The 23,544-nt window shown below is 42.7% G+C and overlaps 1 protein-coding gene across 6 annotated transcripts in view; it reads right to left on the minus strand.

Annotated features, from left to right (window-relative positions):
* Window positions 1-23,544, minus strand: part of ADAM22 (ADAM metallopeptidase domain 22) — a 148,235-nt gene that overhangs the window by 49,329 nt on the left and 75,362 nt on the right. For all 6 annotated transcript variants that reach the window (XM_085892382.1, XM_085892381.1, XM_085892379.1 and 3 more), the window contains exons 11-17: window positions 22,921-23,087; window positions 22,585-22,669; window positions 20,215-20,305; window positions 11,351-11,402; window positions 6,988-7,087; window positions 6,295-6,366; window positions 3,406-3,501 (exon numbers count right to left, since the gene is read on the minus strand). In XM_085892382.1, the coding sequence (XP_085748508.1) occupies window positions 3,406-3,501; window positions 6,295-6,366; window positions 6,988-7,087; window positions 11,351-11,402; window positions 20,215-20,305; window positions 22,585-22,669; window positions 22,921-23,087 (663 nt within the window). The remainder of the gene's footprint in view (window positions 1-3,405; window positions 3,502-6,294; window positions 6,367-6,987; window positions 7,088-11,350; window positions 11,403-20,214; window positions 20,306-22,584; window positions 22,670-22,920; window positions 23,088-23,544) is intronic.

The raw sequence follows: 23,544 nt of genomic DNA on the forward strand, positions 1-23,544 counted from the left end.
GATTAAATGAACTCACATCCCTCATGCCTCTTCACCCTTATGCTCTTGCCTTTGCTCCATGGGTGCCTGCTGTGCTTTCCTATATGGCCAGTAAAATCTACTTTGAAGTGATTGGTTGACCAGCATGAGAACTAATGACAATGACAGTAAAATAAGGTCTGAAGTATTATTCCCTCCACCACTGAAGGTGAATGGAGGTTATGTTTTTGCTCCTGTCTGTTTGTTTGTGAGCAGGGTATTGCAAAAAGTTATGGATGGATTCAGAAGAAATTTGGCGGCCAGGTTGGGTGCATGACAAGGACAAATTGATTAGATTTTGGTGAAGATCCAGATGCAGATTATGGTATTTTAAATTTTTTAAAAGCGATTCTTCATCATTGAGAGGTGGGGTCAAAAACGATACATCACATGATATTTCAAAAGGTGAGGACAAATTATGACAAAACTTGGTGGATGAGTTCAGTAGGTGATAAGAACAAGCCGATTCGATTTTGGTGTGTGACAAGGACGAATGGTCTATTAGTGGGATACAAAACGTAAACTGTTCAACCTGACAGATGTAAGCCTCTTCCCCCCCCCACCCCCCCAAATAGCACAAGGGGAGGCATATTGCTGTTGTAGGGTTTGTTTCTGCAATTAGTGCCCCACAATTTTTAATGGTACCACAGTTTCTTAGACCCTTTGGAATACTATACAACCAATTAGAAATTTTTTTCTTCCTACACTCTCAACACTCCAAATTACCAAACTGTATTAATTTCAGAGCTGTATCTCGGAGACGGCTGGGAGTTGCGGAATGAAATTTTGCATCAATAATGGGAATAAAAAGTATGTGGGGTTGACATAATTTTGACCTTGACCTAATTTTAAGGTAAATGACCCAATTATAAACATTTTTTACAACTCGACTAAGGTTTGTCCAATCGGAACGAATTTACCCTCTCTAGATAGCCGAGATCAAGTCACATTTAAACTCAATTTACATCGTCCCCCTCTGACTTAAAGGTTAAGGTCAAATGTGGGTCTGAAAAAAAAAATACGTTTTTTTTTGGTCATCGCTCTGTTTTGTCAATGTGGAATCTCAAAGACCTTCCTCGGCCTTCCAAGATGTTTCAGCATCACAATGGTGGACCTGCATTGAAGTTGTGCACTTGATATGTTTCATGTCCTTGACCTAGTTTTTCCAATTGTGACCTAATTAACAAAAACACCTTTTTGATCAACTTGAATAATTTTCCTCCAATTTTCATGAGTTTATGGATAGATTGTAGAAGGGGACACATTTTCTTAAGTTATACCCTAGCCCTAAATGTTAAAGATCAAGGTCATATGGCTGTCAACAAAAATATGACCATCATTGGATCGCGGGCACCAGGGGAGGCTTAACCTTGGAGATCTCTTTATGATCGCAGATATCACGTTTTTAAGTATTATGGCAGCTAAACAATTTTGGAATGCACAAAAATGTAGCATTTTGTTGAGCAAAAGTAAGTTCTATATTTGAGATATTTTACAACTTTGATTATTTTAAGGCAGTTTAGTTTGAATTATTAATGAGTGATGTGACCAATTGAAAATGTCAAGGTCATGCAGAAGACACATTAAGACTGGTGTTGGCTTTGTGGCTAGGGTGGCTGGCTTGGGATCCTTGGGTCCTGAGTTCGAGCCCCGTTGGCTACTGAATTAACACCAGGTGGGGTTGACTCAGCCTGTCATACTTCCGAGGTCAGTAAAATGAGTAATAGTGTACTGGTAGAGAGGCACAGTATCAGCGGCACAGCTGCGCTTCCAAGAAATGATAGCTACCCGGAAGCAAAACTGCCATTTGCAAGAACAGAACAGAAGACATTCCATTACAGTAAAAAATAGAGGGGGAGCACTGGGGAGAGTGCAAAACCTCCGCCACCATTACTGCTGGGTCACTCAAGTGAATCATATCTTATTCATTAAATATGATGTCAACAGTGCTGACAGTTATAGTTATTTTCTCCAACATATTTTTTTTTTTTTTGGGGGGGGGGGGGGGGTTGGAAATCACTTAAAACATGTAAAAATGCCAAAAAAACATCAAAATTTTGTTGAAAAAAAAGTTGCAAATTTTTTTTTTCTCTCAACTTTTTGGGGGGGTTGGAAATCACTTAAAACATGTAGAAATGCAAAAAAAATTTTTTTTTTTGGGGGGGGGTTGGAAATCACTTAAAACATGTAAAAAAAAATTTCTCAAAAAATTTTTTTTGGGGGGGGGTTGGAAATCACTTAAAATATGTAGATGCAAATATGTAGATAAATATAGAATAATAAAATATGTAGATAAATATAGAAAAAAATGCAAAAAAATTTTTTTTTTTCTCTAACAATTGTTTTTGGGGGGGGATAATTTTTTTTGGGGGGGGTAACAATTTTTTGGGGAGGGGTTAGAAATCACTTAAAACATGTAGAAATGCAAAAAAAAAAATTTTTTCTCTTTTTTTGGGGGAGGGGGTAAAAAAAAAATTTTTTGGGGGGGGGTTGGAAATCACTTAAAACATGTAGAAATGCAAAAAAAATTTTTTTTTTCTCTCAATTTTTTTTTTTGGGGGGGGGGGTGGGGACCAAGTCCAAAATTTAATGGCATGATACTTGGACCATACCTAACCCCCCTACCAAGTTTCGTCAAAATCCGTCGAGGAGTTTTTCTGTAATACTGTTCACAAACAAACAAACAAACAAACAAACAAAAAGGGGTGAAAACAGTAACCTCCATCCATCTTTGAAGATGGTGGAGGTTAACTAGAAGGGCACTCAGTGGAGCACATACCTCCACCATGCAATGCCTGATCCAGTAGAACTAAGAATTTTTGGAAATATCATGTTATATATCATTTTTGGCCACATCTCTCAATGGTGAAGAATCCCTTAAAATATCTTTTTAATTCTTGTATCTGGTTCTGGATTTGGATCTTCACCAAAATCGAACCAACTAGTCCTTGTCACACACCCAACGTGTCCACCAAGTTTTGTCTGAATCCATCCGCAACTTTTTGAGATATCGTGCTATATGTCATTTTTGGCCCTGTCTCTCAATAGTGAAGAAGCACTTTAAAAATTCTTGTAGCCAGATCTGGATCCAGATCTTCACCAAAATCTAATCAGTTCGACCTTGTCACACACCCAAATTGCCCATCAAATTTCATCTGAATCTGTACGCAACTTCGAGATATCCTGCACACAAACAAACAAACAAACAGAAGGGGTGAAAGCATAACCTCCTTCCACCTTCTGTGGTGGAGGTAATAACTTTTCCGCAGATAAAATAAAAAAATCTCACGTCCATAACCTCATATGGTTTGATGAAACCCAATACTCATTATCCATCAGATAATGAAACGCGCAAGCACGCACGCACGCACACAGTTCCTGACTCACCTGACAGGACTTGCTACAGCAGAGTCCTTCTGCACACACTGCACCCTCAGTGAGTGTGCAGCCCTTGCAACACTCGCCCCAAGCCTTGGCACACTCCTAAGGCACACATATCACCAAGTGAAGCTCAATAAGGGGTTGAAGATAACATATGGAAAACAGGATGGGTCAAACTGGGGTGCATTGGGACATCTCTACTTTTGGCCAATGAGATTAAGTGGAAATGTGATGTTATTGAAGCATGTTCACCAGGTAAAAGGAGCAAAAAAAAAAAGCTTCCATGGTGTAATTCACATCGAGTAGGTGAGCTATTGCCAGCATCATGGCCAAATTCAAAATTCCTGCCTTAACCTACATGGGGCACTGCATCAGCAGTACAGTCGTGCTCCCAGAAATGATGCAAAGTAGCAGCCACAGGCTGCACATTAAATGAATGATTGAATGAATTAACTTATTAATTAATGACATGTCTGGATGGTAGTTATTAACTCGTTAGGTAAGTAGGGTATAGTGAGGATCAGTTCTGGGTTCATTCGTTTTGTACTTTACATAAATTATTTAAATAAAAGGAAGGATTATTTATTCACATTTGTAGATGTCAGTTTCCTTGGAGGGGGGGGGGGGATGTGGAAGGAGTGGGAGAGTCAGGTAAATAGTTGATGAAGAGCTTGGGATGTTTCATGGGAATGGACCAAGATATTGCACATCAACTTTAATGGAATTTGAATGTGAGGTAATGAATGGGTGAAGGAAGAAACAGAGACCAACTTTTCTAAGGGAGAGATATTACAGCAGGACGCTTAGGAATGACGACTTGGTCATATCATTGTCTGTGGAACCGACTTCCCCTATCTATTGTCTCATAGTCTTTTCTCCAATCTTTCGAGACTACTGCCCAGACACCATATGATCGTATCATATACCCACTCCTGATTTCTTCTACCCACGCTGACCACATAACCCACTTTTTTTCTTGCCATACTCCTTCTCACGCTTAAATGTGTTTGTGCATCATATTTTGTCTGCCTCTTCTCTCTCGTATTTGGTCAGTTTGTTAACCTGTCAGTCTCTGCTGTTGAACTTCTCAATGAGCTTCGACTTTTATATTAAAAAAAAAACAACTAATTCAAGCAGTCAACTCGGTCTCATGCAGCAATAAGCAAAAGGCAAAGATAATTCTCAAATTCTTCAGGAGCAACATTTTGTTTAGGGTCAAAGTGCTAGGGCATTGTTTAAATGCATGGTTGGATCACATCAAAATACTGCATTCAATTTTTTGCCACGTCATTATCATAGGATATAGTTCCTTCAAATAGGGTTCAGTGTACAGGGACTAGAATAATTCCATGGGTGACAGGAGGGAGGAGGGGGCAATAAGAGGGGACTGTGTCCTCAGCTGTTAAGCCCGTGACACACGAGCCAACAGTGACGCAACAAGACAATCCGCGACGAATGTTGTACAATCCCGTTTTGTCTTAGACTATGGGACACTACGGGACTGTTGACGACACTATTGTCAAAAAACAAGACGGCGATGAAGAATAAATGCAGGGAGGGGTTGAGAAGGGTGAAAGCTCTGAGCATTGTTGCTTTTGGCACCAGTGCTGGTACGTCGCCAACGGCATGCCAGGAGAAAGAAGTGGCTGTGGGTAAAGCTCCCGGTGAAGAGAAAGCCAGCTCATGGAGCATTCAACAACTTGCTCGTGGAACTTACAGCACAGTTAATATTCGATGTGGTAACTATTTTAGCAGTCTCTGGGGTTGTTTCACATGAGAGTGAAGCAAAACTGGAGAAAAATCCAGTGATTTTTGAAGGATTGTAGGCATTTATCACGCCATACTGCCCCGACGGCTATCCCTCATAACCAAACATGCAATATTCGCATTATGTGATGATGCATGATCTGTTATTATATATCGACGCTTATTTAAACTCGACGATTCCCCACCTGTCAATCATGGGCCCAGGGTGTAGGTCCTGCCACTTATCTTGGCGGTGTACAGGCTAAGGATCACTGGTTCAAATGCCCCTCTGAATAAATGCTGAACCCCACAATAAATTGCCCACAGAGAACGCTTTATTTATCTGGGCAGTGAATAAGCTAAGGATCACTGATTCATCAACCCCCTCCCCCACCCACCGATGCATCTGACACTGCTAATCAGAAACACAGCGTCCAGGAGCGCCATCTTAGTTGCAGAGCGAGTCACAATAACTGTGTTTTTGGCTACAGGCAATGCAGGACTGTAATTTAAACAAGCAACGAGCACGGACACACACACACACACACACACACACACACACACACACACACACACACACACACACCTGCAGTTTTAATTGGTCAATACACTGCACCGTGTTGGTGACCGTCATATACGGATGCACACTAAACGACAATGCACGACTGTTGCCGGTGTAACAGGATAAGTCGCCCCCTGGACAACTCCCCCGCCCCCCTCCCGGGGGGGGGAGGTACGTGTCTGAGGATAAGTATCCCCCCTCCCTGGATAACTTGCCCCTATGGCCAAAAATAGATTTATACTAAAAATCCATGTTCTCTCTACAATACCTCTCGGTGTTCATGTTCTTTACATACTATTTTTTTTATCCATTTTCTATTTTTAATCCTGGGACAAGTACCCCCCCTTGGGGGGGGGAGTTGTCCAGGGGGTGGGGGGGTAGTTAAACTGTTACACCGGCAAGTCATAAAAGTCGAACATGTTCAACTTTAATGATGATCGCCGACGCACCTGAAAACATTGCTGACGATGGTAGTCAACCAACACACATTACACGATTATCAAAAACCCCACAGACTAAACTGTTGCAGATGGTCTTATATTGCGTCCGTTGGCTAGTGTGCAGCGACCTTTAAAGGCATGACTCACCGCAGGCGATCCACAGTCACATTCTTCACCAGGCTCCATAAAACCATTCCCACAATCTGGAGGCTTAAATAGCTGCACACAAAGTTCATGTAAATAGCAGTGCACACATCTGGATCCTCACCACTTCATGGACAACAATTTGTGACAGGTTACTGTTGCTTAAGTATCATAAGGAAACATGGTAGGTTGTTATTATGTTTGAAATGCATGTTAAAGACTTCATTACTGTATTAGTGGCATAACATAGAAGTAAATCAAAAGGCAGGTTGAAAGTTCACTTCAAAAGGTTAACTGTAGAAATTGTAGAGGGATTACATACAAAATTTTAAGGGAAGAAATATGCACAAACATGTCGAAATAAATTTCGTTTTGGTGTTTGAAATTTTCAGGCGACAAACTCATTCTCACCACTTTCACACTGTTGTTGTTTAGCCACTATCCTTTGCATGGGCTTTACTGCAATTCTCATGCAAAGCAACACAAATGTTTCAGCATATGTTGGAACTGCCCCACTGCATTGAACTAAATAATGTCGCATAGACATAAACATGCAATCAGAGAAATGAGAAACAATATTTGTGTTTCTTCTATGGGACCAGTGATGGCAATAACGAACGGCAAAATGCTAAAATGAAACAGAGATCCTTGGCAGTACTGTGTTGTGCTCAAATGTCGGCCATAGTTCAGCCTTACCTGGCTGGGTTTGTTGAACAAGCACCAACCACCCCCCTTCCGCAGAAATTGCTGGAATTCATCAAGGCTGCACTGGGAAAACTGCAAAGGTAACTGGTGCCTGTTGGGGGGGAAAAAAACTCTGTATTTTAAAAGTACATCGGTAAAGAGTATAAAATCAAATTTACATGGGAAAAGCCAAATGACAATGGGAGATAGGGACATGTACGGCTCATCACATGGGACAAAATTTTAGGGGCAAACATGTAAATTTTGTACACACACAATATTAACCTGATATCAAATTATTTTTTACAGTCAATAAAGTGGTGGATATGTTGAGAGTGAAAGTGATCCCAAGAGAAAAGCTTGTTCAAAATGTATTTTAGTCTTTCAAACCCTATTTTTACAGCGATGTAGACATGACTCATTCAAAGGTTCAACTAATGAGATACTCATCACAGTCCAAGACATGCAAAAATAACTACAACGAGGGCTACATTTAGATAACTAGAAGTGCTCTCGGTAGAGCGCATACCTCTGCCACGCAATGCTTGATCCACGAAAACATATTGGGCCCAATACATTTTTTTAAATATCATGCTACATATTTGTTTTTGGCCCTATCCTCAATGATGAATCACTTTAAAAATTATATAATTCTTGTATCCGGATCCAGATTCGGATCTTCACCTAAATCTAATTAGTTCGTACTCGTCACACGTCACACCGAACCTGCCCACCAAGTTTCATCCAAATCCGTCCACAACTTTTTGAGATATCCTGCACACAAACAGACAAACAAGAAAAAGATGTCGTGCAGAGCACGATACTTGAAAAGTCGACCACCTCCCTAAAGGTTGCCATCCATTTCATTAAGATTAAAATTCACAATCTGAATCAAAGATCAGGTCAATCGGATTAAAATTGATTATTTTTCAGATTGAAATTGATGATTTTAGAAGTATGACCTTGAGCTGACCTTTGACCTTTTGACCTCAAAAATTGTTGGTTTTCAAATTCAGTAATGTGCCATGCAATTGTTGTGTCATTTTCAAGTCAATCGGATGAAAATTGTCAATTTTTCAAATAAAATTTGATGATTTTAGAAGTTTGACCTTGAGTTGACCTTTGATCTTTTGACCTCAAAAATAGTTGCTTACCCAATTCAGTGATGAAATATGAAAATGTTGTTCAAATTTTGTCTACCGGATGAAAAATAATTTCAGAAATGTGACCTAAAAATGACCTTTGACCTCAAAATCAATAGGCTTCTCAGTTGAGACTACCTCTACAACTTGGTGAAGTTTCATGACTATCGGTTTAGAATTGTGACCTGTAGGCGACAGACAGACAGGGACAGACAGACAGACAGACAGACTGACTGACTAACAAAATCGACTGACCAATATACTTGAAAAAACAGAGAGGGGTAAAAACATAACCTCCTTCTACCTTCGGTGGTGGAGCTAAAAATACATTCATACAGTTTCTTACTAATTATAATTACGTATCAATGCACAGTGAAGAAAACTTTGCTGTATCTTGGACTATCATGAGTATTTCCTCAGATTAACATTGTGAACACCCATCACAGCATTTATTATTATTATTTTTTGCATATATGGTCTGCGCTGGTAGAAGAGCTAGAGAATAATGCAACAGAACAAAATGAAAAGGGGGAAACACCAACAGCTGAGCAGAGGTGAGAGTGAGGATGAGGGTGTGATCAAAGGGAGGGGGGAAAAGGACACATGGGGTGAATAAGATGCATTCAAGCTGAAACACAGCAAGAAGAGGAATGGGAAAGCAGGGATGAAATATTAAAGCACCAACGACCCAACAACTAGAAGTAATCCATCAAGCTGCGAATGAAGGCCTTGTAGGTTGTCAAAAGTTCAGATAGGCGAAGGAAAGACCTTGCACGACAGAGGATACCCAGTCAGCAGTTGGCTTTGGAGGCTATCTTGGAAATATGGTCTGCCCAAGAAGGATCATGGCTGATGTTGAGGCCCAAACATTTGAGTGACTTAACCTCTTCAAGTAGTTTGTAAAGGAAGTAGATAGGAGTGTTTGCCAGATAGTCCTTTCAGAGGGACAAGGTGAGTGTGTGGGATTTGTCGGGGTTGAAAGACATACTCCAAATGCTGCATCAGCTCCTGATTCTACAACATCTGCAGAGAAGGAGGAGGCTATTGTCTGCATATCTGAGGGATGAGAGATGATACAGCAGAGTGTGAAATCATCATCAAAGAGAAAAGCGGGATTTTCCAGAGTATCGGAAAGATCATTGATGAATACGAGGAACAAGACTGGGCCAAAGACACTGCCTTGGGGCAGTCCAGCCTTGACAGGGAGACGAGATGAGAGGATTCTGTTCAAAGCTACATGCTGACTATAGGAAAGGGAATTCAGTGATCTACGAGAGGAGGTGGCTTGGATGCCATAAGCAGGGAGTTTGGAGATCAAGGCGGGATGCCAGGCTGTATCAATTGCTTGAGATATGTTCAGAAAGACGGCCCTGATCTTGTCTGATAGAGGACCTCCATTGTTGCGAGAGAAGAAGCAGCATGTCCGGGGTAGAAATGACTGGCTCTGAAACCGAACTGATGATCTGAGATGAGGCCATTGGAGAAAAGGAAGGATTTGATGTCAACTGTAATGATAGATTCCATGACCTTGCACATCATTTGAAGCAAGCTAATCTATACGATGAGAGATATTTGTCTGTCTCTCTGTGTCGCCTTTTTGTCAGAGATAGCCCAATGGATCTTCATGAAACTTTCAGAGGAGGTTCATCAGTTTCAGAGGAGTGTCACGGAGGACTTTTGGGCCAAAATATTATTTTTTTTAGAAAATTTAGAAAAAAAAGCAAAACATAAATAATAATTAAAAAAAAAAAAAAAAAAAAAAAAAGTATGACCTGGACTCATTGCTGACCACTTCAGAACAATCCAGCGTTTTGGCTTGAACCATTCCTGGATACTTTTTGAAGTGCATTTGGGGTCATTGTCCTGCTGCAAGACCCATGACCTTTGACGGAGACCCAACTTTCTGACACTGGGTTGAACATTTCGCTCCAAAATGCCTTATTAATCTCCTAATTTAATGATGCCATGCACACATTCAAGGCACCCCGTGTCAGAGGCAGCACAGCAACCCCAAAACATCACGGAATCCCTCCTTGTTTGACTGTAGGGAAGGTGTTCTTTTCTTTGAAGGCTTCATTTTGTTTTCTGTAAATATAGAGATGATGTGCTTTACAAAAAACCTATAATTTGGTCCCATCTGTCCACAGGACATTCTCCAAAAAGGATTTTAGCTTGTTCAGGTGTGTTTTGGCAAACTCCAGTCAGGCTTTCTTATGTCTCTCTCTCAGCAGTAGGGTCCTCCTGGGTCTCCTTCCATAGAACCCCCATTCATTGAGTTGGTGACGGATGGTGCGAGTTGAAACTGTCATACCTTGTGTCTGAAGGTCAGCTTGAATCTATTCGGCTGTTGATCGAGGTGATTTCTTCACCATTCCAACAATCCTTCGCTGCAATCTTCGATCAAGTTTTCTGTTGTGGCCACATCCAGCAATGTTTGCGACATTGGCATGGGCCTTAAACTTCCTGATAACATTGTGTATGGTAGACACAGGAACATCAAGGTCTCTGTAGATGGACTTGTAGCCTTGAGATTGTCCATACTTGGCTACAATTTTCTCTGACCTCCTCAGACAATTCTCTGGTTTTCTTTCTTTTCTCCATGTTCATTGCGGTACACACAGTGACACAAAACAGCAGAATGACTCCTTTTCTCCATTCAAACTGGTTGAGAGTGATTTTTATATTGCAGGCACCTACAACTCACCACAGGCGAGTTCAATTCCAAATTAAATGAGAATCACCTGCTTGAAATCTAATGATTTCTAACAACTTCTAAAAGGTGCCAACAATATTGTCCGGGCCATTTTAGGATTTCTGTGAGGAATAAGCTAAGATTTAGTAATTTTTTCCAGATTTTTTTGTTTTATTCCACTTCAAACCAAAGAAATACATATGTGGATAACAAAATATTATTTTATTTCAACAATTTTCTGTAAGACATGGTACATTATTTGAAAAAAGTGCAAGGGTGCCAATATGTTTGGCCATGACAGCACATCATGATTGGGATGGCGATGATGATGATGATTAATGGCACAACATTATTGTGACACTGCATCTGGATTTGACATGATACCAAAATAGTGTTGGAAATGTTTGCGGAGTTGATGGAAACACAGCTGATAAAACAATGGCATGTGTGACATGTTGCCTGCAAATTAATAACCTTTAAATTACTCAAGAGGAGGATAAATCTCAAAGCAGTGATGAACTATGATAATACATGTTCATACCCTGTATCTTCCATGATGCAACCATTCCAAGAGTCCTCACAAGAGCAGCTTTCTGTAAACAATCATCAGTACATACATGTCAGCCACAGAGCACAGCCTGACAACTTCAAATCCATTTACGGTTCAATTAATATACTTTAACCATGCACAGACAGCTGGATTAATATTGCAACAATAATGTTCCAACACAATTGAATACGATCATGTTTGTCGCAAAGTAGAGAAGATGTGTATCTGGGATTTCCACGTTTAAAGGTCAGATTATGTCTCCTTGAACAGTGATCACAGAAAGGTCGACATCTATATTTGAAAAAGTTTCACCACACAGAGCTGTGTTCTGTTTTTTGGCAAAACATCAACTTTATACAATTTTACATCTTCCTCTATATGCATTGTGCAGAAGTTTAGGTCATTCCAATGCTATTCATACTTTAGGATAAAGAAAGAATGAGATGAGAGCGAGAAAGGGGGTGGGGAGAGCGAGAAAGGGGGTGGGGAGAGCGAGAAAGGGGGTGGGGAGAGCGAGAAAGGGGGTGGGGAGAGCGAGAAAGGGGGTGGGGAGAGCGAGAAAGGGGGTGGGGAGAGCGAGATAGGGGTGGGGAGAGCGAGATAGGGGGTGGGGAGAGCGAGATAGGGGGTGGGGAGAGCGAGATAGGGGGTGGGGAGAGCGAGATAGGGGGTGGGGAGAGCGAGAAAGGGGGTGGCGAGAGCGAGAAAGGGGGTGGCGAGAGCGAGAAAGGGGGTGGGGAGAGCGAGAAAGGGGGTGGCGAGAGCGAGAAAGGGGTGGCGAGAGCGAGAAAGGGGGTGGCGAGAGCGATAAAGGGGGTGGCGAGAGCGAGAAAGGGGGTGGCGAGAGCGAGAAAGGGGGTGGCGAGAGCGAGAAGGGGGTGGGGAGAGCGAGGAAGGGGGAGAGCGAGGAAGGGGGTGGGGAGAGAGAGGAAGGGGGTGGGGAGAGAGAGGAAGGGGGTGGAGAGAGCGAGGAAGGGGGTGGAGAGAGCGAGGAAGGGGGAGAGCGAGGAAGGGGGAGAGCGAGAAAGGGGGAGAGCGAGAAAGGGGAGAGCGAGAAAGGGGGAGAGCGAGAAAGGGGGAGAGCGAGAAAGGGGGAGAGCGAGGGAGGGGAGAGCAAGAAATTGGGGGAGAGCAAGAAAGGGGGAGAGCAAGAAAAGGGAGAGCAAGAAAAGGGAGAGCAAGAAAAGGGGAGAATGAGAAAGGGGGTGGGGAGAGCAAGAAAGGGAGGGGGAGCAAAAAGGGAGGGCAGAGTGAGAAAGGGAGGGCAGAGTGAGAAAGGGAGGGCAGAGTGAGAAAGGGAGGGCAGAGTGAGAAAGGAAGGGCAGAGTGAGAAAGGAAGGGCAGAGTGAGAAAGGGAGGGCAGAGTGAGAAAGGGAGGGGGAAACGAAGAAGGGGAGAGCGAGAAAGTGGGGGGGGAGAACGAGAAAGTGGGGTGGGGGTGAGAAAGTGGGGGTGAGAAAGTGGGGGTGAGAAAGTGGGGGCGAGAAAGTGGGGGCGAGAAAGTGGGGGGCGGGAAAGTGGGGGCGGGAAAGTGGGGGCGGGAAAGTGGGGGCGGGAAAGTGGGGGCGGGAAAGTGGGGGCGAGAAAGTGGGGGCGAGAAAGTGGGGGCGAGAAAGTGGGGCGAGAAAGTGGTGGGCGAGAAAGTGGGGGGCGAGAAAGTGGGGGCGAGAAAGTGGGGGCGAGAAAGTGGGGGCGAGAAAGTGGGGGCGAGAAATGGGGGGGAGAGCGAGAAATGGGGGGAGAGCGAGAAATGGGGGGAGAGCGAGAAATGGGGGAGAGCGAGAAATGGGGGAGAGCGAGAAATGGGGGAGAGCGAGAAATGGGGGGAGAGCGAGAAATGGGGGGAGAGCGAGAAATGGGGGAGAACGAGAAATGGGGGGGGAGAGCGAGAAGGAGGGGGTGAAGAGCAAGGAAGTGGGGCAAGGAGAGCGAGGAAAGGGGCGGGGGGAGCGATGCCTCACCACACATCGCGATACACTCCCGGAGGGGGGAAGGAGTGAGGAGGATAGGGGAGAGAAGGGGGGTGAATGGGTAGGGGAAGCGGGTGTTCTGGACATGCATTTGACAGGGGGACTTGAGGGGAAGCAGGGGGAAAGGGGGTGAGAGGGAGAGAGGAATGCTTCCCTTATGCTGGCATTAGTACAAGATTGAATGAAATCGTTTACGGTAAAACAGCACGTTCAAACGGCCCATACTAAACAATGCCTGGACACCGCACAGACGTCCATGGACCATGGATGGGGCTTTGGGAGGAGGTAAGCATGAGTGAAAGGGAAGGGAAGACAGTGCATTTTCCTTCAATTGTCAAAAAAGCCATGCCAGTGTTTGTGCCTTTATTTAATTTCCACACATACGATAAGCTCTAGAATCTCTTAACACGAGCCGAATTTCAGAATTTATCCGAGCAGCAGTTCCGACTGCTAAAAAAACTAGAAGGGCACTCTTCGATGTCACCAGATATGCCTCCACGCACATTATTACATCAGTATACATACTTATACAGTACCAAGTTTGATTAAAATCCCTGAACCCAAATTCAAAATATTCAATAATTTTGGCTGCCAGGGCATGCGTCCGATCAGGTTGAAATTTAAAACATGTATTCCCCATGACTACTACATCATGAATAACATTTCATGCCAATTGATGAAGCGGTTCAAGAGAAATAATTTAAAAAAGATTTTTCTTTCAATCCAATATGGCTGCAAGACCATGTGACTTATTAAATATTCATGAACACCCTGGTAGCCCCAAGGATTGGGGAACATGTGTGTAAAGTTTCTCCTCAATCTGTCAAGCCGTTCTGAAGAAGATTTTTCAAGGTTTTTTTTTCTAAAAAAAAAAAAAAAAAAAATCACAGCTGCCAAACCATGTGACCTATGATGTCACAGGTGGAGATGCTAACGTTTAGGCATGCTCTCACTTCATTTGTCAGCTGATGACCTGATTTTCTTCTATCGTGCAAGAGGAGCAACTTCAAACACTTGTCTTGCCTTAAGGATCTTCTTCTGGGTCTTCCCTGGCCCGTGGTCTTGTCCAAAGCCAGTTTATTTCAGGTGTTGCAACAACGTGTACCTCACACCATTGAAGGAAATCTTCAGCTTTTCTGCTATTTTCTTCATAGTGGGCCATTCTTCTCACAGAGTTTGTATCTGCACATGTTCTGTTGAAAGTTGCTTCCTTGACCCCAATCTGAACCCACTCATAGACTTTCAAACAATGGAACAAGCTGATGGAAACTAATTCCACAAATTCAATTATTTGCAACTTTTATTGTGGTTTCTTGTAATTCACATTAATGTAACTGGTACTGATTACTAAAAACTTCAATAATTTATGATTATTTACTGCACAAATATCCACAAACTGTTTCCTGAATATTTTCTGTGGTGTGTGGATATTACTAGTACATGATAATATTGTTGTGGTTACCAGATTCGCAAACCACCATTCAGGTCCCTTAGGTGAGGTATCTCGGTAAGTGCATGTGTAGTTAGGCCCAAACCCGTTGTCTAGTGGGAATACATGTCATTTATACGTGCTGCGACTCTTCAGGATAGCCGTTTTTCTTTTACTATCTTTATTTTGGACCAACCGCCATGATCACAACCACAACATCAACCACCGACCACAACCACCGCTTCACCACAACCGCCACGACCTTCACGCACACCTCACAACCGTAGCATCGCCACCGTTCTTGCCCCGCTGTGGGTACCGGTGTTGGACTCATGCAGAACGCGCGTCGAACAGCGTGTACAAAATCACGGATTTTCTGCTTCAAAAACGGATCAAAAACGACACACGCCCACTTTTTGCCGTCCAATCGGTGAGCGAGGGGCGATTTGGCCCCGCCTCCAGAACGATCGATATATGCAAATTTGTGGATCAAAAAGCCTTCACGCCCACTTTTTCTCGGGCCAATGGGGAGCGAGGTGAAAGGTCAAAGGGAGGGGGTCAAAGGCGAAGTTACGGGGGGATAAAAAGGACGGTGTTCGTCAGTCACCAGAGAGTCGCAAACAAGAACGGGTCGGAGAGTCAAGAAGAGGAGAGTCGGAAGCAGAGGGTCAAGACTTCGCGGGCGGTGGAGCTGCTCGTCGTGTGCGTTGGAGTCGGAACGGAGGGGACGGAGCGGTGGAAAGGCGGCGACACCAGACGAGGGGGTGCTCGCGTCGTGCAGGAAGCTGCACCCGAAGGAGGCCGACAGCGCGACCTGGCCGAGGTGGAGACGCTCGTCGCATATAATAAAGATCCTCTATACCCCGAGCATCAGCAACCCCCTCCTGTTTCCCCCCGCGCTGAGATAGTGCGACCAAGGGGGCCCCGTTCCCACCCCTGCCAGGCACTGTCCACGAGGCCCGCGGGTTGCGGGGCCATCGCCGCTCCGCGTCTCATCACCAGACGGGTAGGCCCGACCCGGTCTCGGCCTCAGGCCTGCCCCATTCTTGGGGGATTTCTTTTCCTTGGTTTTGGGTATGTGTTGTCGGCGCCGTCTGTGAAGTAAAATTGTATAAGTGTTGCCGTGTGCTCGGTAGTCGGTATTAGCTCTGCACTGTGTTTTCACTTTTATGTTTGCTTTTTGTGTAAATGGAATTGTGTTTTCTTTTTTTTGTGTGCATTTGGTGGAATTGTATTTGTGTGCTTCCCGTGTGCCGCGAATAAATGTGCTTTATTGTTGAACTGTTTCCCGCTTCGCTTCGTCTTTTCCTCCATTGAATCCCCATCTTGCTTCACGTAAAGGGTTGGTAGTGGGCTGAATACGCCCGATAATTAATCGAACCGTCGAGGTCGACGATAACACCGCTCGGTTATTCTGATAGTACGGAACGGGTCGCTTAAGTGGCCCGTGTCCGAAGTCGACCTGCGGCGAGGTGCGATCGCCCGGTCTACCCTCCGCGTGGGTACTTAGGTAGTTCGAATTTGGCGAGCAACCCTATCCCACGCGGGGGCTGATTGGCTCGATCGCGGTGAGACCGAAAGGTCCACCCGTGACTGGTTCCCGGCGTTAGTCCGAGAGGGTCACGACTGGATTGTCCGTCCGGTGGGCGACGTGCCGCGATTCGAGTTACGTGGCCGTTCGCACGCCGGCGGGCGCGAAGACCGCAACAATATAATATATTTAGCAAAAATAAAACTTTTTCAATTTCCTCGTTTCTTATATACTTAAAGGTAACTGTGATAATAAATTGACTTTGACACAAAGTTGAATTATTATCGACCTATATTTCACACTTCCAACTTCCCACAAATGTTGAATGGGGAAATCGCACCACAGAAGTAAAAATAACCCAATCTTTTGCACGTGTGTGTGTGTGTGTGTGTGTGTGTGTGTGTGTGTTTACATATACATCATTGAAGATGATCACTCAGCACCATCCAAAAATGGAGAGTGTGTGTGTGTGTGTGTGTGTGTGTGTGTGTGTGTGTGTGTGTGTGTGTGTGTGTGTGTGTGTATATATTAAAAAATAGAAACATACATATATACATATATATATATATATATATATATATATATATATATATATAAATATATATATATATATATATATATATATATATATATATATATATATATATATATATATATATATATATACACACATATACTCCATTTTGTTCAACAAAGCATCCTAAATAGACAAACTCACTTACATTTTCTATTTATTCTCCATCAATTTTGAGCTTTTTATCTGCTGCCTTGTCGTTTAAGAGTTCAGTTTTACCATCGTTAACTTTCATTCAAACTATTTTACTTACGAAATCTAAATAAAAGATTTCGTAAGTATATTGATGACTTCCGTTTCTGTTTGTTTGTTTGTTTGTTTGTAGGCACGATAACTCGAGAACGGATGAAGCTACCAATGTCAAATTAACTGCTTGTTTTTACTGTTCAACTGGTTCCTTTTGTTTTCTGCAGAATATCTTCAAAAGTTTTTGATGAAAGGGTAAATCATCTGCATTGTACAGATAGGGGACAAAAAAAATGGAAACACCAATGTAAAGTCAATTAAAAGGAAAATGTGCCATCATGTGTGGCCAGTACGGCCTGTATGCGCCATGGCATTGAGTCCGCCAGCGTCTGGAATTCTTCAGGACAGATGCGGCACCATTTTTCCACGAGAAAGTCAATCAACTCACACCTGTTTGATGGAGGTGGAAAATGCTGTCTCAGGTGTCATTCTAGAATATCCCATAAATGCTTAATTGGGTTCAGATCTGATGACTGACAAAGTCAAAACATATGGATAACATCAATGTCATGCTCAAACGATTGGGCGACCACATGTGCTCTGTGGATGGAGGGCATTATCATCCTGGAACACACCCCTCCTGGCAGGAAAGAAATGCTGCAACATGGGGTGAAGATGATCACTGAGCACCATTAAGTAGTGATTAACATTGACCTTGCCTTCTAAAGGAATGACTGCATAAAAACCATGCCAAGAAAACGCACCTCACAATATTACAGAACCACCATAGCCATTCACTGTTTGAACCAAGCACTCAGGGTTGTAGAGATCTTTAGGTTGGGATCACACGTGTACTTATCTGTTTGTCAAGAACATGGTGAAGGATGATTCATCTGACCATATCACATTTCTCCACTGCTTAGTAATCCATTGCCTGTGCTTTTTGCACCACTGGACACACAAACGTGCATTGCCAGGTTTGATGAGTGGTTTGTGCATTGTAACCTGACTATGGTATCCCGCTCTGTGTAGTTCTCGGTGGACCGTTTTTTCTGAAACTGGCTGCTTGTGCCCCATGTTGAAATTTACAGTCAATTGACCTGCAGTTGGTCGTCTGCTTTGCCTTGTACTTCATATTAAGGCATGTGGGCTTCTGCCCACTGTTGCCCTTTGCTGATGATGTCTTTCCCTCGGAGTTCCATGCAGACATCACCTCAGACACTGTTGCTTGTGAAACATCAGCAAGCTGAGCCGTCTGGCTCACGGAAGCTCCCACAAAACGTGCCCCAACGATCACCCATCTTTCAAAGTCACTGAGGTCTCCTCTTGCAGCCATGCCTGTGAAGCATTTTTATACATGACCCTAAACATGTGGAGATGTTATTCGCTTAATTAACACATGGGTCACACCTGTGTGAAAGCCATTGCTTTCAATATATTTGGTGTCCCTCAAAATGGTGTCCCCAAAAATGGTGCAGTTTTCTGAAACGTTTGATCAACTAGAGTTTTCATTACTTGATGGAGGGTTCTTCTGTCTCCCTTTCTTGATGCAATTTCTACTTCTATTAAATCATTTCATTCTTTTCTCACACTTTGCTTCACTTCATTATCCTTTTGTTGACATTCTTTTTGAAACCTATTCAAAGTTTCCTCATTTGTCGTCAAGTCCATAGTCTTCTTTATTTCTTCTTTTATAAATCTTCCTCCACGACTCCTACTAAATCCATTCCTTTTCCTTCTTTTCAAAGAAAAGTACTTTCTCACCCGTTTTACACAAAACCATCTTGAAATTCTTTCCAACATTCTTCTCGATGCAAAGTTTCTTCATGAAGCTCATCTTGATGCTCTAAACCTATTTAAGACCTGTGTGTGTGTGTGTGTGTGTGTGTGTGTGTGTGTGTGTGTGTGTGTGTGTGTGTGTGTGTGTGTGTGTGTGTGTGTGTGTGTACGATTTGTGTCACAGGCAGAACCTGCGACACAAATCACACATACATATGCAAACAGATACACAAGACAACACCAGATGTGACTTTCACACAAAGAAACACACCTGCTGAGATTGGGGAAAGTGATGCGATTTCCCAGAGTGCAATGGGTACCAGTGGCATCATATTTTATGACATCGCTTTTCTCTCTGCACTCAGCGGGGCAATCAAGAAGAAACTTCTCCCTCTACGTGGATTCCAACCTTCAATTTAAATTGTGATATCACTTCAATCCCATCAAAAAAGCAGCTCTAATCTTTTGATCGTCAAACGTTTTCTTGCAGGTTTTTTCATTGCTTCTTCAAACGTAACCTTCATTTTGAAACAATTAAGTTATGATCGCTTATGATAGCTGCACTTCTTCTTACTATTAACATCATCAAGTGAGGATTTCCACATCTTGTTTATCACAACATGGTCTATCTAATTTCTTTTTGTATCGTCTGGCAAGTTCCATGTAGGCCTATATTTATGAATGTCTTTGGGTCGAAATAAAATTCCTCCTGTTGTCATTGCAATAATAGACAGCGGAAAGATAAAGACATGAAATAGTATTGCATTCTGGAAGGATAGATGGTAAACATCGTGGAGGCACAGCCATCATGCCAGATGGATTGAATTTTCAAATGGAGATGCTGGACATAGGAGAACATCCGAAAAGGCTGATAGTATTTGTCATCAATGAAAAAGCATTCACAAATAGCAAATAGGTACAGTATGCAACAATTTAATTATCTTCCTCTAGCATCATGCCAAAGCACTCCTTTCACATCATATTGCATCTGTCATTCTATCACCTCATTACATTATTTCATCATATCCTCTTTGAAACCCTTCAAAACAACTGTTGTAGTTCTGGGGTATGCTGTCACCTTAAAAAACACAACATTTACAATTGATTATAAAAATGACTGAGAATAACAAGAGAAATTTGATCTTTTTCATTTTGAATATATAATTCCTTTGTTTTCCATTGGCTTTTGTCATCTTTCCATTTAAGGAATGACCATACCATGAGATTTGTGTTAATCTTTCTACGTTGTGTAATACAGCATTTCTGTATCAATGAGAGTCATAGCCCATAAGGGATGTTTGGAATGAGAAATGTCCTCAAGATGCTTATAATACCCTGCTCCCATTTACGCTTCTTTCAAAGTATTCTGGACTTGATAACTCTCACCTTTATCTCTTGAGCCACCATGCCAAAGCATGCCTATATTTTGTGCAATACTTTGTGCCAAAGTTATTGCCATAGTTGCTGTATTTCCATACTGTTAAAAAAACAAAAACAGCATGGTAATTACATTTGTATATTGCCAAATAACATCATGGTTATTAGTATTGTTCCTTAACACAAAAAGGCAGCACTAGCGGAGCAGAAATTTGACGAAATGACTTGGTGGAAAGGTGGCATCCGATGACGGTGCCACGTTTAAAGTCACTGAGCTCTTCAGTACGGCCCATTCCACTGCCTATGTTTGTCTAAGGAAATTGCATGAGTGTGTGCTCGATTTTCTACACCTGTCAGTGATGGGTGTGGCTGAAATAGCTGAATCCATTAATTAGAAGGGGTGTCTGCATACTGTGTTGTGCACATATGTTTGGCCATGTAGTGTCTGTTATATATGCGTTATACATGACATATTGCACATCACACACACAAAAACACACACACACACACACACACACACACACACACACACACACACACACACACACACACACACACACACACACACACACACACACACACACACACACACTAAAATTTTTTTTATCACACTCCTCTCTGCGCACGTGCGATCGGAATTAAGTTGTTCCTCGATCATAAACTGACGTTTGTAGACAGAAAGACAGACAAACAGAAGTGAACCAAGTGAATAGCCCCACTTCTTGCTTTGCCAGTGGGGGGGGGGGGAGGGGGACAAGGCTTTGCGAGTCAACCCTTGGATTCGGTATTCATTTTGTCCTGATCGAGAACACGACATTATTAAGCCACAGATCAAGAAGCTTGTTGTTGCCCATGAGCATATTATGTGCATAACAGTTAAATAATTTTAAAAATACTTCAGACCAAGGACAAATAAACCAAATGTTTATTTTATATAAATAAACTTTGACACAGGTGAAGGTCATTTGGCCAATCATGCCCAAGCTATATCCACACTCCCAGGATTACTGCTCATTGCAGGTGCAGTGCTAATCCATCTATCCATTTGGACTATACTCTGTACAGAGCATCAGTGCTGCCAAAGCAGTCTCCTGAGCTATTGGGCACAATCCTGGATGGGTCGTCACTCCGACACAGGATACCAGCAAGCTGGCACTCATTTTGCCGACCTCAGAAGGATGACAGGCAGAGTCAACCCCACCTGGTATTAATTCAACAGCCAAATGGGATTTGAACTCAGGATCCTAGGATCCCAAGCCACCACCCTAACCATTAAGCCAACATCAGGCATACAGTGCTAATGATGAGCTAATAACCCAAATCAGGGAATTTGGCAAGAGTTCCAGTACAAAATGGCTGACTCTTTTCAAAAGTTGTGATATCTGTGTGGTATGGTGATATTTTTCACATCCATCAAAATGAAGACATGCCATGAGCCTACTTTTCTCCAAGAGAAGGTATGCTCCAAGATACATTAACTCTTGGTACAACTTCACCAGAACGGACAATTTTAGTTAAGTTTGCTTGTGTCAGACTGAATTTACAAGAGATAGCTCAATAGTAAGCAACTCAGTTATCTTGTTTAATTTTTGTGGATATTATATCCCACAAACCACCTCGTCTATGGTGGAGTATGCCTGGTGTTGGTTTAATGGTTCGGGTGGTGGGCTCGGGATCCTCAGATCCTGAGTTCAAATCCCACACTGCTGTTGAATTAATAACAGGTGGGGTTGACTCGACCTATCATCCTTCCAAGGTCGGCAAAATGAGTGCCAGCTTGCTGGTATCCTGTGTCGGAGTGGCGACCCGTCCAGGATTGTGCCCAATAGCCAAGGAGACTGCTTTGGCAGCACCAACGCTCTGCACAGAGTATGGTCCCAATGGATGGATGGATGGGTGGAGTGTGTGGGGAAGGGGGTTAAATCGAGATCATAAAAATTGAGTAAAAAAAACAAGAGAAGGGGGCAGTATAGGAGAAAGAAGGGAGGATAGGGGAGTGTGGAAGGAAGATAACAGAGGTGGAGAGGAAATAAAAGTCAATCGGAAGGAATGGACAACGTATAAAACTATGCAGTAGAACGGGAGGGGGTCTCCGGGTTTTTTTTTTTAATTTTTTGACATTTTTGGATATGGAATAAATAGACGACCCCTTTCATAGTCATAAAAATAATTTAATGGAGTATCCAAAGGAAGCTTTGCTCTACCCTAATAAAACTGTGAGCTGCTATCTCATATATCAACATTTGGGTTCTATTGAAAGCTTGAGGAGCATCCTGAGAGCAAGGGGGAAAAAAGGCTATAGTATCAAGACCAACAATGCAAACGAGGAGTACTGGAGAGGTGCAAAAAATATGAAAAAGGAGAATGAAGACCCATTACCTCATTAACAGCTCCTCCTCTACTTTGAGAGCAAACCCCTCCAAAGTATCCTGCACTGCTATGAGTGCTTTCAAATGTCAAACCCCTGTGAGGACATGGGTCAGAATGAGGTAAAAAGGACAAAAGGGAAGAGTCAAAATTATGAGGTTGTTATTTGGAGATATGTTATTGATTCCTAGTTCCAGAGCAGGAAGTAACATCCTAACATGTTGCTTCTTGCTCTCAAGACGACCTGAAGGACCAGAGGAATTCACTTGAATGAAGGATTAACAAAAAGCTTAGCTCTATCCAAATAAAACTCCGACCTGCTACCTCTTATACTAACATTGAACTCACGAGAGAAGGTGAATGAGGTCGTAGTATCCATGTTCAAACTGAGCTGCGTATTGCATAAAGTAGTGGAGGGTCTTCCTTGGGTTGCGACTCACTGGGACTTTGTCATTTGTTGTCCACGTTTTCATGGCCACCAGCACAATTCTGGTGTTGAGTTGATCTTTATACATCTGTTAGAAAGAAAAGAAGGCATCGCAAACCTTACACGGGTATAGGGGCTATGGGAAGCAAAAAAAAGTCGATTCGACTCTATTCCTTCATGGGTAGATGGAAGTGTTTAGACCCCACATTCCAAAAAAAATTAGAAAAAAAAAAAATCAAAATTTGATTTCTTCAAAATATCATCAGGATTAGAACATCACTGGGCAATGCTAGGTACCCCAGGTATATATATATATATATATATATATATATATATATATATATATATATATATATATATATATATCAACCAACCACATCTCTCATCTGTGAATGGAGGGAATAGCCAATCAGCTCTCACCTAATCGACTACACTCAGGTGGTGAGGATTATATAAATAATTGACCCCTCCCACACTCCTCTAGCCAAAAAAACTGTGCAAAGCAACCAAAGAAGACTTACACAAGGTAAGTGCTACGCTGTTTC

This window comes from Eptatretus burgeri, chromosome 8 (genome assembly GCF_056783735.1).
Source record: "Eptatretus burgeri isolate ZD-2024b chromosome 8, Ebu_testis_v1, whole genome shotgun sequence".
Taxonomy (NCBI): Eukaryota; Metazoa; Chordata; class Myxini; order Myxiniformes; family Myxinidae; genus Eptatretus; species Eptatretus burgeri.